This window comes from Colius striatus, chromosome 2 (assembly GCF_028858725.1).
Source record: "Colius striatus isolate bColStr4 chromosome 2, bColStr4.1.hap1, whole genome shotgun sequence".
NCBI lineage: Eukaryota > Metazoa > Chordata > Aves > Coliiformes > Coliidae > Colius > Colius striatus.
The window spans coordinates 65183804-65199803 of NC_084760.1; the positions used below are offsets into that span (position 1 = coordinate 65183804).

Consider the following 16000-nt stretch of genomic DNA (forward strand, 5'->3'; position numbering starts at 1 on the left):
AGCATCTCTATTTTCTGTTTAAAAAGCAGGCTTTGTTCTCCAACAGATGCTGTTTTGGAAGTGGATAGCTGAACCTGCTGCCTTCAGTGTGGTTGTAAACGAGATTCATGGTGAAAGAACACATTTGTAGTGCAGAAACACTTCATGACCACCGACAGCCCTGCTTGGGTGGATTCTTCCAAGCTGTTCCTCTGGCCTTGCCTGCTTGAATGAACCACAAGCCACAAGAGAAGAGCGAGCCAGCATTTACCACTGTGGCACAGGGAAAGGCTACCACCAGCAAATCAGACAGCTCTGAACTTTTGCATACCTGTTGACACACACATCGATGCTCCTGTTGAAACAAATGGCTCTGCTCCTTACCGGCAAGTGTTCTGGGGTTGGTTGTGGCCAACTGAGTTGTCATGACATAGGTAAAAATACTATAACATTTTGTGGCAACTCGAGGCACAGCTCTGCAGGAGGCTTTAGAGAAGGGATGGGGGGCCCACAGCTGGAATGAAAACTCAAGCACAACCATAGCCACGGTCCCTTGCCAGCAATTGAGGTGGGTATTTCTGCTTCACATGTGGCAACGCCAATAAATGGGAGGAGACACCAATGAAAAGGTAGACCGGCTTTTAATGGCATGATCAAGAATCCCCTTTTAAAATAACAAATCTAATGACAACGGTGTCTGAGATGAACAAGAAATGGCATCATCATCATTTATTTATTTATTTACTTATTTATTTCCTTTTTTTTTGTTGTTTTTTACCCTTTTTAAGGACGTGACCTGAAGTTATGACAAACGCCAGGTGGATCTGTACACAGACAGGGCTTCTGTGATGCATGCCAGATTTTTTATGGGCAAGAAATTTGCCATGCAGTTGAACCGGATCTGTGTGGTTCCTCGGTCTCTGGGAGTTGTACATTCTGTTTGCAGTGTGTAAACATTCTCCAGCTGCTTTCCTAAAGAATGCAAACAAACAAACAAACAAAAACCCAAAAGAACAACAACAACAACATAAAAAAAAAGGTATGTAGAGAGAGTTTTAGCCATAGGACCCAGTTGCATTTCCAGGCAGGCAGTACCAAGGAGCAGAAGTCCTGTCTCTGGGCCAAAAAACTTGGTCAGACTGTGACAGAGGTGAAAGAAAACGTCGTCAAGTGTGCCAGATACAACGTCTGAGTGTAGAGTCACATGCTATCGTGTTAAAAGGAGATATACAAAATTATCTGCATTTCCAGCTCCAATTCCTGTCCGGAGAAGAAGCAGCCCAGGTCCCATGGCACGGTAGTGTTGCTGACACTGGTTTCCACACACGGTTACACCTGGATGCCTCACCTAAACCCTGCAGCCTGCAGAGCCCGTCCCACCACCTGCAGATGGTCCGAGAGCCTCTGACTCCTCCTGACCTCCTTGCATTCAGGGCACAGACAATACCAGGCAAGCCAGAGGCCCTGTGCTGATACCAGCCCAGCAGTACCCTTCGCAAAGCAGAGATCCCACCCCTGCAGCGCCTCTGCTTTCGGAGCTAAGAGCATGAGGAGTTCTCTCCTTGGTCCCTACCAGGAATCCACCTCTAGATTTTCTGTGGTAGCTCCTTTTAGCACAGAGGGCATCAATGTGTACTTGAAACCTGCCTTCCAGACATTTGAAGCTCCAGAAGTAAAAGGGACAATGTTCCTCCTTATAACCTGCAGCCTGCATGGTGCAGTGCCTGCTGCATAAATTGGTGGCCTAGTCAACCTCAAGCTTTGCAGAAATCCAGGAGGGCTTCAGTCCCCCAGATAGAGAAGGACTGATCTGCAGGGAGTACACAGTGACTGTGAAGATAATACTTGCTAGAGGAGGTAGCTCAGGAACAAGAGGACAGGAGAGTTATGACATCTACTGCCATTTCATGGGGTTCTGGCTGTGCTTGGGATCACAGCTGACCACTGCCTGCAACCAGGGCTGTTCTCTGGCCTCACAAAGATACCAACCCCAACGCTCACGGAGATGCTGCCAACCTGTCCTAAGGTCAGCTGGCACTGTGCTCACTATCAGTATGGTAAGAGCAAAACAACCCTTCAGGGTTCTGCAGAGGAACTCAGGAGCCAGCAGCGAGCCCATGGGCCAGTATCAGTGGTACAGGCACACAAGAGGAAAGGGCCTGAAGAGGAGCTCAAGCTCCCCTCCTTGTGCGCTGCTGTCCCAGCAGCTGGCAAACAGATGAAAACAAAGGTGGTTGCAAACTCCCAGCTGGTCCCTGCATGCTTTGTGAACCAGCCTAGCACTGCTGGAGCACAGGCACCTTTCAGTTAAGCCAGATGGAACTCAGCTGATACCAAACTCATCATGTCCACAATGGGACCGTTACTGTGTTCACAAGATTAATTTAACCGTAGCTGACTTGATGTGTGGGGCAAGGTCTTGGGTGGGCATCGGTGTCTGTGCACAGGGAATAGTGCTGGGATCATGCCATGAGTCAGCAAACTATACAGAGAAGAAAGAAGTGTGCTAAGGGACTATTGAGCTGCTACTGGAGCTGGTCAAGCCATCAATAGCTACTTAGCCATCTTCTTACAGAGGATCTACACTGCAAAAATGCCTCTGTGTCAGAAAGGAGAAACATCAAAGACTGTCTTGCCCTAACACAACTTGCTTGAAGCGTTTCCCTAGAGAACAAACCACACTTGTGTTAGTCAAGAGCAGCCGCGTGAGCAGGGACCCTCCAGACCCCAATCCATACCCCACAGAGTTGTGTGGCAGTCCAGCAGTTGCTACAACTCTGATGGGAAGCATGACGGCTGCCAACCATCCAAGCTGGGGTGTTTTGCCCCTGGTTCATGCTGGGGAGAGTGGAGCCTCACAGCTCACGTGCACTTTGGTAGAGTGGTACCCTGTTCCTCCAACCACATTCACTGCACACAGCAGTCAAGTCCTGCACACATCAGAAGCCACATAGCATCAGGGCACTTCTTTGAAGGTAGCAGGATCCTTTTCAACCTTTAGCCACTATATATAATGGGCACTACTTATATTATATTGTTATAATAATATATATATTATAATATTCTTTACTTAGAAAGGGCAAGCAAAATCTCTTGCCTCTGACAGATTCCAAGCACAACTGATTCAAGAGATGTCTGCTACTGAAACACCTTTTGCACCAAGACAAGCAGAAGTGTTTGTGCTGCCAAACAGACAAACCAGCAAAGCAGCTCCAGCCACGTGTCCAAGCCCCTCCATGGCATTTGTCTGACTGGTGCCATTGGTCCCTTTGGTCCTTCTGCTCATATGATCTGTCACCACACTGGCTTAGGGCTGAGAACTGTCTTTCAGATTCGCCACTTGGCACATCTGCCCTGTATCCCTGTTTCTCTGCAAGCATCTCCTGTCTAGACATCACTCATTGACTCATTTTTATCACCCAGTGTGTACCTAAGAAAGAGGTGGGACCTTCACAGACCCCCCTGCAAAGTGAAGGCTCTTAGCAGAGCCTTTGCTGGATCTCATACCAGGCAGTCCCAAAGACACTTTGGGCAGTCCCAAAGACACTTACGCTCCCAGCACATACAGGACCCCACAATGCTCCCCTGAACAAGTCCTGTCTGTGCCTACCACTCACAGACATGCATACACAGGCAGGCATGGTGGCAGCCTGTCCCAGCAGTCCTCTCAAGCACTCATGGGCACAACCATCTGCAGCTGGCCAGGAGAGGCCCTGCAGCAAACACACCAAATGGGGAAGCACACAGTGTCACGCTGTTCCCAGAAATTCCCACAAACATGGAAAAGGGCTGGGAAGCCTGCTTCTCCTCCCCCGACCCCAAACAGTTTTCTTTACTCTTCCTAGTCATTTCTCTGCTCCTGGTTGATTCAATCTTCTTTGCAGGGAAGCAAGGGTGCAGTCACACATCAACAGCAGTGTTTGAGCAGGCCTGTGTGTCCTTGGGGCTTGACACAACTTCCACACCCTATTTCATTGCAGAGAACAACAGGGTCTTGCCTCTCCCACCTTCCTGGGATGTGTCAGCCTACCATGTCCAACCTAGCATCCCTCAGCTTCTCCCTAACATCACAGGCCTCCTCCTCTCCTGCCTTCAAACATGATCTCCTGTGTTTGCTCCAACTACGGCAGGTGCCCTTCCAGCCTCCCTGAGGTGTGGAGGAAGAAGAGAAGACCCAGAGGAGTCATCGAGCCTTTTGGAGGGCTGTTTTCACGGTTACTGTGTTTTCACAGAGTCTCGCTGTTGGTCCACCTGCCTGCCAGAGACACATACAAGAAGAATGGGAATTTCTGCAATCGGGGTGTGCTGGGCAGCACCCCAGTGATGGGAGTACCCTGAGGTCACGCTCACCATCGAGTAACTGAAGGGCAGAACCTTGAAAATCAGAGCCAGGGAGGAGATCCAGAGCAGCACCTGCATGGCAGGGGCTTTCTCAGGTCCCTCTGCTGACACTTGAAAGGAGGATCAAGATGTCACCTCCTGTAGCATGTGGGCTGCTAAGAAGGGGGCTTACGAGCATGCCTGGGCCAGGACAGCTGGGAAGCAGGGCTGTGCTGGGGCAGAGGTAGCACAGCCACAAGGAGAGACGAGCCATGCCAGTCCCACATCCCTGTGGTGCCAGCCCTCAGCCCAGTCCTGTCAAACACCACTTGGGCATGGCTGTTATTATCTGCTGGCTTTCTCAAATGTGTCTGGTGGCCCTCCAATGTGTGACAGCTTTGGCATGTGTCCAGCAGGACCAGGAAGCTACTGCACCACAAAGAGGAATGATACCTTGGTGTCACCAACATCCTGCCCACTACTCGTGGGTGGGTCATGGTAGGAAGACCTCTTAGAAGACAGCTAGGTTTCTCAGAAAACCTTTTAATATGAGCAAGTCCCCACATTCCCATGAAAAGATTTCACTGGGCAGTCATTTAACAACTGGCAACCTGCCTGATTTCTTCACCTGCCATTCTCAGCTAGTCTGTCTCCCCTGCTGTCATGTGCCAGATGAGAGATCTCTCTGCCCTGGAGCTTCCCTCCTCACACAGGTATAGCCAAGCCAAGGAAAACTTTTCTTTAAACTTTCTCTTGAACAAATACACTGACTTGTGCTTTACTGACCTCCCGTGGTAAGGCAAGTTTGCTAACCCTGTTAATAGTCCTGCAGCCTTCATTCCAAGCTCTTTCATCATAATTTTTGGCATGTGCATCTAGGACCTAGTAAAAGTTCCACAACAAAGTCTTACCATCTGAGCTCTACAATGAATAGTCCTCCAAGGAATTAACAGGAGTGCCCCTATGGTTTATATTTCTGGAAGTAATTTGTGTTTGTGTTGACTCTGTTTTCTAGTTTGCAAATACCTGGGTTGTAGTTGGACACACACCTCAAACCCACATGAGGTTACAGTGCCACCAGAAGTGGTCACACTCTCTGTCCTCTCCTTGCCCCACTTCTGGTGTGTGACCAAATGCTGAACTAGGCTGATGAACTGAACCAGATGACACCCCAACCAAGAAGCCAGTGTGCTTGGTGTCATGATGGATCAGCATTTCCAGCCACTTCACCAAACAGCTGCTCCAGTGGGAGGAGGTGAGACCGTGCAATGAAGCAGCTGGAGCTTGGAGGGACCACTGCTTTGGGTGGCAACATCAGCTCAGTCCACCAAACCACAACCCAGCCTCCGAGTTCCCAATGCTTCCCTGGAAAGATGAGGACACGTTTTTAGACAAGAAGCTGCTCTTCTTACTCTAGCAGGGTGAACAACTTCAATGGAAAACAGCAAACACTTGGAGCCAGATGAAGTATATGCTTAGCACTGGCAACGCTGACACTGTCATATCAGGAAGTAATTCCTGTCACCTATTTCAAGCCATTTCCCTGTTCAGATGTCCAAGGAGCACCCTGTTCTCCTGGTCATGCTGTCAAAGCTCTTATACTCCTTTCCAGAACAGTTTCTGGCAATGTGAACAATTTCAGCATTCTTTGGACTCCATGGCCACCAGTGTGACTGTTTGTGCCTGTGTTCAAATGAGCCCAGGTTATTACTGTCCAGATTCCTCTACCAAGCTTTGTTGTCTGAAAACTGTAAATATTTGCAGCTAGATGTAGCTGCAGGAATGGGTGTACAGAGCAGCCATATTTTTTTCTGCCTCATACAAAGCCTCTTTTAGGCATGACAACGACACGAAGCCCAAAGTATTGGAGTCTGGGCCCTTTCTCCCTGCGAGGTGAGGGGAAAATTTTGTGACCGCTTCAAGATGTCATCAAGCTCAGTCCTCCTGGCTTCCATTTTCAAACCTTCCTAGTCAGTGTGGGGGCTAAAAAGCTGGTGGATTTAGTTCTAGCTGAGCACTAAGCTTCCGCTCTGACAACATTACATGAAGCAGCACAGCTCCCGCTTTTACATTCACGTCATTGGTTGTCACGCGTGTGGAAGAGCTGAGCATCGAAAAAGACATAAACCCAACCTCTGCAACTCAACCCACCAACTCAGCCTTGAGTGGAAATGCACAAGGGGCGCACGGTGTGCCAGCAAACGCCTCCTTGTGAAGCAGCAGCTTTGGAGTATACTACAGTGCAAGAATTTCCCACCCCACCGTGTCGGGGAACCTTCCAACCGCAGTGCCGAGAATTCACAAACACCAAGAGCGCTGACGATAAAGCACAAGGAAATTAGGTGCAAGGGGCACCCAAGCTAAAGGCATCCAGTGACTATGCACGTCTGCAGGATGGAGCAGTGTTTGGTGGGTCTGTGGTGCCAACCACGCTCACGTTGAGGGGAGCCACTCATACTGGGAGAAAGGCTCTCTACAAATCAGTTTGGTATTTGAGACAGAAGTGGCTGCAGCGTGCTCCCTTCTACATCAATCAGCAAGCACTCCTGATTTCCCACCAAGCTGCCAACGCATCCTACTTCCATCAAAAGACCCACCACACGGGCACAAACTGAAACAGCAGCAAGGCCGCCTCTGTGGGACCTACTGGAGCAACCTGGAGCATCCATCAAGACCTGCCCATCTCCCATTTGCAGAGAAGCCCCCTCCACCCTGCTCCTGCTTTTCCTTCGGCACACAGAGACACATCCATCGCTCTCGGCTAAGCCAGTGACAGTCCCTTGCTAACACAGGTGGCAGGAGGCAAGCCAAGGCTCGATGGTGGTGGCCAAGGCTGGTGTTTTCCCAGCAAGGAGAGAGGAGGGAGCTGCTTGCAGGACAGGAACCTTCCTCCCCAGCAGGCTTGCCCACATCACCTCTGCTCTTCCATCCAAAGTTAGGGTCGGTGTTGGCGACTGGTATTGCTAACAGAGAGATGGGAATGCCTGGGGAAGGAGGGAGGGAGGGAGGGAGGAGAGTCAGGCACTAGGCAGGCTGCCTGTGTCGCTGCTTGGTGCTGTGCGTTAGCAAGCGTGAGCTGTGGGCAGGATGTCTCCCTTGGAGCAGGCTCTGTGGCTTAGAGGCTCTCTCAGGCCCGTGGGAGCTGATCGCGACGGTGTGGGGTGAGTGTGAGTGAAGCATTGAAGTACAGCTACTGCTATACACTCGTGGGTCCAGCGTGGAAGGCTGTGCTGCAGCATCTCAAGTGCATACTAAGTGCAGTCTGTTGGGCTGGCAGAAGGTCATTATCTGGCAGCTGCCTTACTTTCCAGGGACACCTGCTTTCCTTTGGTTGCTGGACTCTGAGTCTGGGTTTTTCCTCTTTGTCGTTTTTTGGCCACACCAGGAGAGGGCAGGGAATCTCCTGTCGGCCCCAGGGCCTGAGCTGGGGGCTGAGGTCGGGGGGAAGGAGGAACTCGCTGAAGAGCAGTCCCTGGCTTATGCTGTCGGCAGGGAGAAGGGCTTTCCCTCCGAGGTGGCGGCTGGCTTCTGGGGGAAGCACTGGGGTTTCTCGAGGGAAGGACAGGGCTCCGAGGGGATGCACAGCTGGACCTCCGTGAGCTGCTCCGTGAAGGAAGAGAAGCGGAGCTTGGAGGAGGAAGCCGGCTTTGTGTTGGCGTTGTTCGGCACTCGCTCAGGACACTTCCAGCTGATCTATGTACCTGGAGCCTGCAGGGGAAGAGAAAAGAGGGAGGATGAAGGGCACTTTCTTCAGGAGGCTTCAGGCTCCTGGCAGGTTTGGCATGAATGTTGCTGGGCAATTACAAGGAGCCTCCAGCACCAGGATAATAGGAGCGATGCTGTGAACAAGATGGGGCACTGGTTTGAACATCATTCTGTACCTCTTAATGCTGTTAACTCCTAAGTGTTTGTCCCAATCCTCCAGTGCCCTCTGGGACAATGTGCAAGCACAGTCTGGCCAATAGCACAGATCTGGGACTTTTCTTAACGAGGAGCATGGATGTAGCAACCTCTTTCAAAGCAGATATAATCTGGGAATGTGGGCATGGGCTGGACTGCAGCAGCTGGCCTCTGATTGCTGAAGCATGCTGGAAGATACATCAACCCACAGGGACCCCCTCCTTTCATTCCAGGTTCCTGAAAGAGCAGAATTTGCTGGACCTGTGGCAGAACCAGAGCAGCAGCTCTGCTCCTAGCCTGGGCCTCCAGAACCAAGGCCAGACAGAAAAGTTAAGCATTAGTGAATTCAAAAGGTCCACCCCCACTTACATCTCTGTGCTTATTTAACACAGATCCAGTTATCTCCAAGAAAAAAAATCAAGGCACAGGGACATGTAGGGAATTCAGACTGCGCCGGGGTGGTCCACACTGTTTCAGGTCACTGCCAAAGCCCATGTACGTGGTGCTCCCTCTCTCCAGCTCTTTGCATGCTGGCCATCTTCTGAGGCAGCCACGACTGGTAACCTCACAGCCCTTGCAGCTCTACTGGCAATAGCCAGCCCACGTCTCCCTGCAGGGTCATGGCTATGCTGAGTGTGCTGCAAAACTGAGCCCTCCACTATTAGCAGGACCAGACCAAGTGAAGGAGCTCATGGAAGGGAAGAAAGCCTCAAAGCCAGGGCAAATGAAGAGGGGCTTCTGGCCCATTGGCCAGACTGAGCCAAAGAAGACAGAGAGGTGGGATCTTCACACACGGGTGAGCTGAAATGACTGTAGGAAACAAGGTGTCTGTCTCGTTAACAAGTCCCACGTTTTGCCTTGCTCACCCTTTTGGCATTACCTGTAGGCCACGGCCGCGTGCTGCGAGGAGCTACACAGCACTGCCATCGCCACAGAGCTCTCGGACTTGGCCACCTCTAGTGGCATCTTCACTGGTGTGATGGGACGAGGAATCCTGCTCCTTGTGCCTACAGGCCTCTCTTCTTTCTCCCGGAGCGTGGCCTTCTCCTTCCCTGCCTTCCTTGGGATGGAGTCATCGGAGTCGTGGGTGTCCTCCTCGGAGCCGGTGGCTGACAGGGTTTCTGAGGCCCACCGCCTGTCGTCGCTGGAGGACGCTGAGGAGGAGGCCCCCGAGGCCAGCCGAAGGAGACGGTTTTGCCTCTTCTCCATCACCATGCGAGCCAAGTCGGGTTGCTTTGCCCTCTTATAGAGCCTCTCTTTGGCCGAGAGTGAAGTTGAAAGGTCTGAGCCGGTGTCCTCCTCGGAGAACAAAATGGGTATCCGACTTCTGTACCTGGAGCCCAGAGGTCTCCTGGGGCCCTGCCGCGGGATGTCGGCGAGGGGTTCTGCTCGCTTCGGCTGTTCCGCCGCCGGTGCTGACTTCTCAAGGTCAGGCTCCCTCACGGCCATCTTGCCAGGCTCTTCCAAATCCAGCGAGAGCGCCGCTTGGTCGGAGGGCTCCGGCTTGTCCTCGGGAGGCTTTGCCACGCCATTGGGAAGGGCCGGCTGCTCCCCCGCCGCCTCTGAGGTGGTCTCGATGTGGTTAGCCGAAAGCGCGCAGCTCTCCGTCTCTGCCCCTTCCAGCCCCGAGTGTATGCTCCCATTCTCCACCAGCACCAGGTTGTCCTCCAGCTCTTCTTCGATGATGACGTCGTCCAGCTGGCCCGGAGGGCAGTACTCCTCGTGCCTCATCAGCTGGCCGCTGGAAGACATGACGTTTAAGTGAGTCTTTTCAGCAATGTGAACAAACGTGCGCTCAACTTTGGTAAAGGGGGAGGAAGCTGTAGCCACTGCCACGGGAGGCTTTGGTTCAGATTTAAGGACTGAGGACAAGGTCCCTGGCTCGGATACATCCAGCTGGCTACCCATAGGCTGTGGCCGCTCGCTCTGAGGTGTCAGTGCAGCAAGAGTGCCCAGATCAACTTCTGGAGCCAAGTCTGTAGTCATCGGAGACTTCTTCAGATCACCTGGTGAAAAAAGCACTAGTGTTTTCGAGCCTTCCTCCAGCTCCAGGTCCCCGTCGGCGGTGGACGCCCGACCCTTGGATCCTTTCTGGTCATCAGCCAGGAGCGTGGATGGTGCGCACTCCTGGCTGCGCTCGGTGCTCTTCTGACTCAGGTCACTGCTGGAACCGCTCTGCATGTCAATCTCATCCCCTTCCTCCTCCTCTGCCTCCTCCTCGTCGTCTTCGTCCTCATCTTCTTCCTCTTCTTCTTCCTCCTCCTCTTTTCCATTAATTTCCAGATAAGGTTCCAGAGGTTTGCAAGGAGCAGTCAAGACGACATTTGAGAAATCGACCTTCTTTATCCGCTGGGACACCTTGGGCTTCTCCCAGTAGTCTGACACATCTCTTCGGAAGTCTTGGTAAGGCAAACTTAAAGGCACCGCCTTGGGCAGACCATTCATTTCAAATGACTTCAGCATATACGCCTGCAAGAAGACAGATGTGACAGAAGAAAAGGGTTAGTGTTCAGCCACAGCATTGACACAGGAGACATCAGGATCAACAGTAGCAGGAAGCGTCAGTGGGAAGCATATAGTCCATCATGCTCCCAAAACACATGCCTGAGCAGCGAGCCCTTGACCATTTGCTTCGTACAAACCTTAGAAAGGAGGGATTCACAGCATATTTATCAATGAAGGCAAAAAAACCCTGTGCCAAAGGAGTTCCTTTGTTAACAGTCTTTAACCTGGACCCCAAACAGCTGTTTGCAAGCAGTTCCTCAGGATTTTTTTCATGTTTCCCAATCTCCTTCAGTGGTTTTGTTTTTATTTCAGTATACAGGTGGAGCTGCTTTAGCAGGGGGGTTGGACTGGATGATCTCTAAAGGTCCCTTCCAACCCCTACCATTCTGTGATTCTGTGATTTATATAGTTATGTATTCACTCTCTCCTTTACCAGAACTGTCTTCTTTACTGTACAGCAACTGTCTTCTGTGCCCAGGCCATAGTGAACTCAAGGGGCCCCTCTGGGCTAGATAAATTTCCTGATCACCTTCCAGTACCTGCCTCCATTGCCCTTGGAGCACTCCTCTGTTTGCCTAATGTGCTATTCATCCCTCCCTTCTGCTCCCATGTCCCTCCAGCAGCCTCTAATTCTGTCTTCTACAGGCTTCTGTTTCAACAAAAATGATCAGCAAATCAGGAAAGTTGAGATATAAAGCATCATGATTAGATGCTGGAGTGTCCAACCATTCAAAGCAACGGGAGGACAGGACAGATGGTGCAGGCAGTATTTCTCGAGGAGCAGCTGTGCAGAGAGACTGCCTGAAAGGCTCCAGGAGCAGACTGTGAAACAATTGCCGGTAATGCTAAAATAGAGAAGCAGCAGCTCACACACCCATGCAAACACTTGACCAAATCAAGCAAAAGAGAGCAAAAATAAAAAGGAAATGCCCATCAAAGTTTGGCCCAATTAACAATTGATTGTTAATGAAAAAAACGACAGCAGCACCACTCAGCAAAATGGATTTAAAAACCCAAACCATTTAGGTGACCCTTCTGTTAAGAGAGCTGGAAAACGAAAGCCTCTCCATAAACTCAACCAGTCAATAATGCATCACATGCTGCCCTTGAAAAGTCCTAATCACAAACAGAGGGGATCCAAAGATCTGCTTTTCCAAGCAGCATTTGACAGCCTCAGAGGACATTTGGGCTACACTCAGCAAGCACCCATTTAGCTACGTGGGCTACCCAGTTGTCAACAGCCAGCACATTCACCTGGCTATGGGAATAGATCTTTTTTTGTCTCTAAGGGGGTGAAAAAAAAGCTTTTGATAAGCTTTTGAGTCCAATGAGACAATTCCAAATTGTGCTGAAAATCTGCAGGTTATTCTGTGCAGAGCCACTAAACTGTTGGTACACCTGAAAAATGTAAAGATCTTTATGCTCCTGAGTACCAGGGACATTCCTAACAGATTGGTGGGCAGCGTTAAGCTGCTGTGCATGCTGAAAAGTTATTATCCATTTAGTGTTTCTTTTTATATCTGACAAATGCAAACATGGCCTGGTTTTGTCAATGCTTCCAGTCCAAAGCTGCTTCTCTTCTTTCATTAAAGCTGAAGCCTGCCCCTGAAGATGGACCTGGATTAGCCTGATTTGGGCTTTCACTCACACGCTACCTTTTGTCTCAGGATGACAGATGCCGAACTTGGACTGGTAAGAGGGACTTACCACTCTTTGCAAAGGAAATCATCCACTTGGCTTCCTCTTCCAGGCCTTTCTTGGATATCAGTTCATTCAGTAGCCTAAGACTGGATGATGTCTGTTGGCTGGATTTGGTTTTCCCAAGAAACACACTGCAGTGTTATCTCTGGAGCCCTGATCAAACAGATGCGCTTTCCTGGTGGGACTGGGACCTGATAAAGACGCCCTTTGCCTTGTGCTGAGCCTCCCACTGTAAAAAGCACCCCATCCTCAGCAGCAGTTCACCTGCTGCTCTATTTCACCCCATTTTCTAGTTGCTGTGGTTGATAGTACAGTTGGAGGATCACTGGTTTCTCTTTGCATGTGGAAACCTTCAAATCTCTCAGCTTGTGTCATCTCACTTACTTTCTGCTGAAGGAGAACTGAACCTAGTCCTGCAGTGCACACCCTACAGAGGCCAGGTCTGCAGCAGCCCTCCCTTCCTCAACAGCTCTTTCCCTTGCTAGACATCAGAGGTGTCTCAGGGCTGAGACCACGTTAAGTGAGAAGGTATGACACAGAGCTGGACAGCATGACATTGCTGTGACAAAAATAATGTTTCCCTCCTCCTTCTGCTGAGGTCTCTTTTTGCTGTCGTTGAGTCTTGCTGTAGATATCTGTCTGTAGATATCAGATCTGCCTTAACTGCAAAATTTCAGGGATCACATTACTAAAGCAATAATGAAACTCTCACTAGTTGTACCAGAGCTCCTTCATCTCCCTGCCTGGTGCTCCCATGTTCCCGAGGATGAGTAGGAGACACCTTCCCAGAGCAGGAAAACAAAGGGAGTAGAAAAACAAAGCAGGAAAGGAAACAAAAACCCAGCCATCACCAAGGTGCTGCCTTTGATTCTTTAATAAGGTTTTGGTAGTATACAAGCTTTCTTTTTCTTTTTTTCTCCCGATTGTCTGGATTAACATACATGGATTTAAAAAAGGCACAAAATCCATTGCACAGCTTCTGTTTTGTTCGTCTTTTTGATGACATTGCCTGTTCATTGTGGTTGGTTTCAAGTGTAGGATTTTACAGTACTCTGCAGCATTTACAGCATGGTCTACATACAGGTAAATCAATGCATGCTTTTATACAAGAGCCAGAACTCAACTTCTCTCTCAGTATTTCTATATACACAATAATACAGTGTTTTTTCTTCTGAAAAAAGGAAAAAAAAAAGCTTTCAATCAGTCTTGCATGCTTGGTGTGCCAGAAGAATTAGTGCAAGCATATATTACAGTGTTATTGCAGTACAAAAAGGGGCTGACCTTAGGCTCTAAAGGGATTAGATACAGGAAGAATAAAAAGACTCAAGGAAAACAAGCTTTGGATCCCTTTCGTCAACTACGTCCTTCCAAACGGCTCCCCACTCAGTACTGCCTTTAAAGCTACAGCTGCTTCCCCTCCATCTCCCTGCTGCCCTCCCCCTGAGACAAACTGCCACAGCTTCTTCAAACCTGCAGACCTCCCATGAGGGCTCCTGGCGACCTGAGGAAGCCCTTCTGCTGCGCCTCCCAACGCCAGAGACCTGCTCAAAGGAGACTTTCCTGAGATCCATGGCTTCAAGCCAACTCAAATCCCAGCAGATAAAGTTTCTCAAGCAAACCGGGAAGCACAATGGGTTAACCTACAGCTCTTGGCTCCTCTCAGTAGAAACGACTACAGAAACCCACATTCACCTCCTACTTGAAGAGCAGTTCTTTAAATACGGTTTGGACTCTCTCCTTGCTTAGCAGCAACAGAAGCCTAACGGGTGACACAAGGTAATGCAAAGGACGGATATGCTGGTCCCTGAGATTCTTCATGGGAGCTGGAAAGTCCGAGAAGGTAAAATCAAGTTCCCAACGTGATGTTAATTGTTCCATTGGGAACAGGAAGAGGCCTTAGTCCTGAGAGATGCAGATGGCACACAGACTGCATGAGCTGTGGTCCGGTCTTCCTCGTAACAGCTTTGATTTGGATACGATCAGGACCTTAGCATATCCTGGAAGTGACATTATCCTCTGCCAACATAGACCAGGCTTGTTTGGGACTGGGAGATTTGGCAGGATTGCCAACAGTGAGTGGGGAAACTCTAGAATCGGAGTGTCTGAAGCAGCTCTTTCTTCAAACCAGCATCAGATGAGGTAAAAGTAGCAGGGGTCTGAGAGCTGCCACGCTTGCTTGCAGGGTCTCCGTGTTCCAAGAATCAGCACCATAAATGTCAGAGAGATGTTCTTCTTTCCAGCATCTTACCATCAAATGCTCCGCAGCCTTTCTCTTTGTGGTTTTTGTTTGTTTCGTTGGATTTTTCTCTCTTTAGTAATGTGAATAGGACAGCCCAGTCCTCTGCTGGCTAAGTGCTCTGCTCATCCCTTGTTGTGCTTTCGGATGTTGTTAGGTGTGTGCCAGTTCTCCTAGCATCTTGGACGGAAGCAATAGCTCTGTAAAGGTGCTACACCTGCCACTTAAGCTTCCCACCTCTGCACCTTCCACTTCGTCCAGCAAGAATCAGCCCAGAGCTCCTTGTCTGAGCGGACACGGGGACCACCTCGTTTTTCCCACTCCTAAGAGACTCAGGAAATGGTGGGCAAAGTGGAAGGAAATGACAATCCAAAATTTGTTCTAGTCCCTAATTGTAAAGGCAACTTAATAGCAGCAAGAAAGAAGAAGGAGGAGATTCTGAAAGCTAAACATCTTCCTTAGTCATAAAAATAACTACAAGTCAGCAGTGCTAAGTAAGAACCTGATCTGGCTTTTTTTTTTTAGGAAGGACCAAGCTGAAGGGGCAAGAGTCCCACGGAAATCCTCCTTATCTGACTTGCTTAGAGGAAATTTGCCATTACTGTGTTCCACGTTGCCAGATCAATTAATTGCACTCATCATTAAACTGAGAAGCTTGTTGGAGTTGTTGGAGGAAGCCCTGGGGATTCTTATGAGATGTGCAAGTGCACTAGATGAGGTAACCAACTTGAAACGCTTTGCATATGAAAAAATAACACCTCCAAACATAAAGCAATTCTCTTCTCCAACACTAAAAGACATGCAAGTGAATGTAAAACGGGGATTGCTTCCAATCCCCAGGTTACATAGTTAGCAGCTTGTTTAACACATACATTCATTGTAACATCATCTTTTTGCGGGTTTTTTTTTCCCAATGGCAGGTGTAATACAAAGGAGTTGCAATACATCAAATGACTCAGAAACACTTCCCAGGAATTCGTCTCGGCGCTGTCCCACGGAACCGCAAATGCAGGTCTGTGCGTCAGAGCGACCCAGGCACCAAGCACGTGGCATAGAAATGCAACACAAAGGAAGGTAGTGCCACAATGATCAGCCTTTACACGTTTTATTTCATGCTTTGACTTTACCCAAAGTAGAAGTTTGCATACTAATACATTAGATCCCAAGTGGCAGCACCGTTCCCATGGCCAGAATGCTCTGCCACCAGCTGATGGTAGAGGGCTATGGATGCTGCCAGACATTGAATTAAGAAAACTGGGCTGGGTCAGGTTACCAAAATCAGATCTGCAATGTGCAGAGGGGGGTATCTGGGCTATCTCACCCAGACACCACAAGGGTACTTTCTGTAACTGATGGAGA

The 16000-nt window shown here is 49.6% G+C and overlaps 1 protein-coding gene across 1 annotated transcript in view; it reads right to left on the minus strand.

The window, feature by feature from the left end:
• Nucleotides 1-603: 603 nt before the first annotated feature.
• TTBK1 (tau tubulin kinase 1) overlaps nt 604-16000 on the minus strand; it is a 107831-nt gene continuing 92434 nt past the window's right edge. Inside the window, exons 14-15 of the mRNA XM_061990866.1 lie at nt 9080-10668; nt 604-8007 (exon numbers count right to left, since the gene is read on the minus strand). Coding sequence (XP_061846850.1) covers nt 7584-8007; nt 9080-10668 — 2013 coding nt within the window. The 3' untranslated portion in view covers nt 604-7583. The remainder of the gene's footprint in view (nt 8008-9079; nt 10669-16000) is intronic.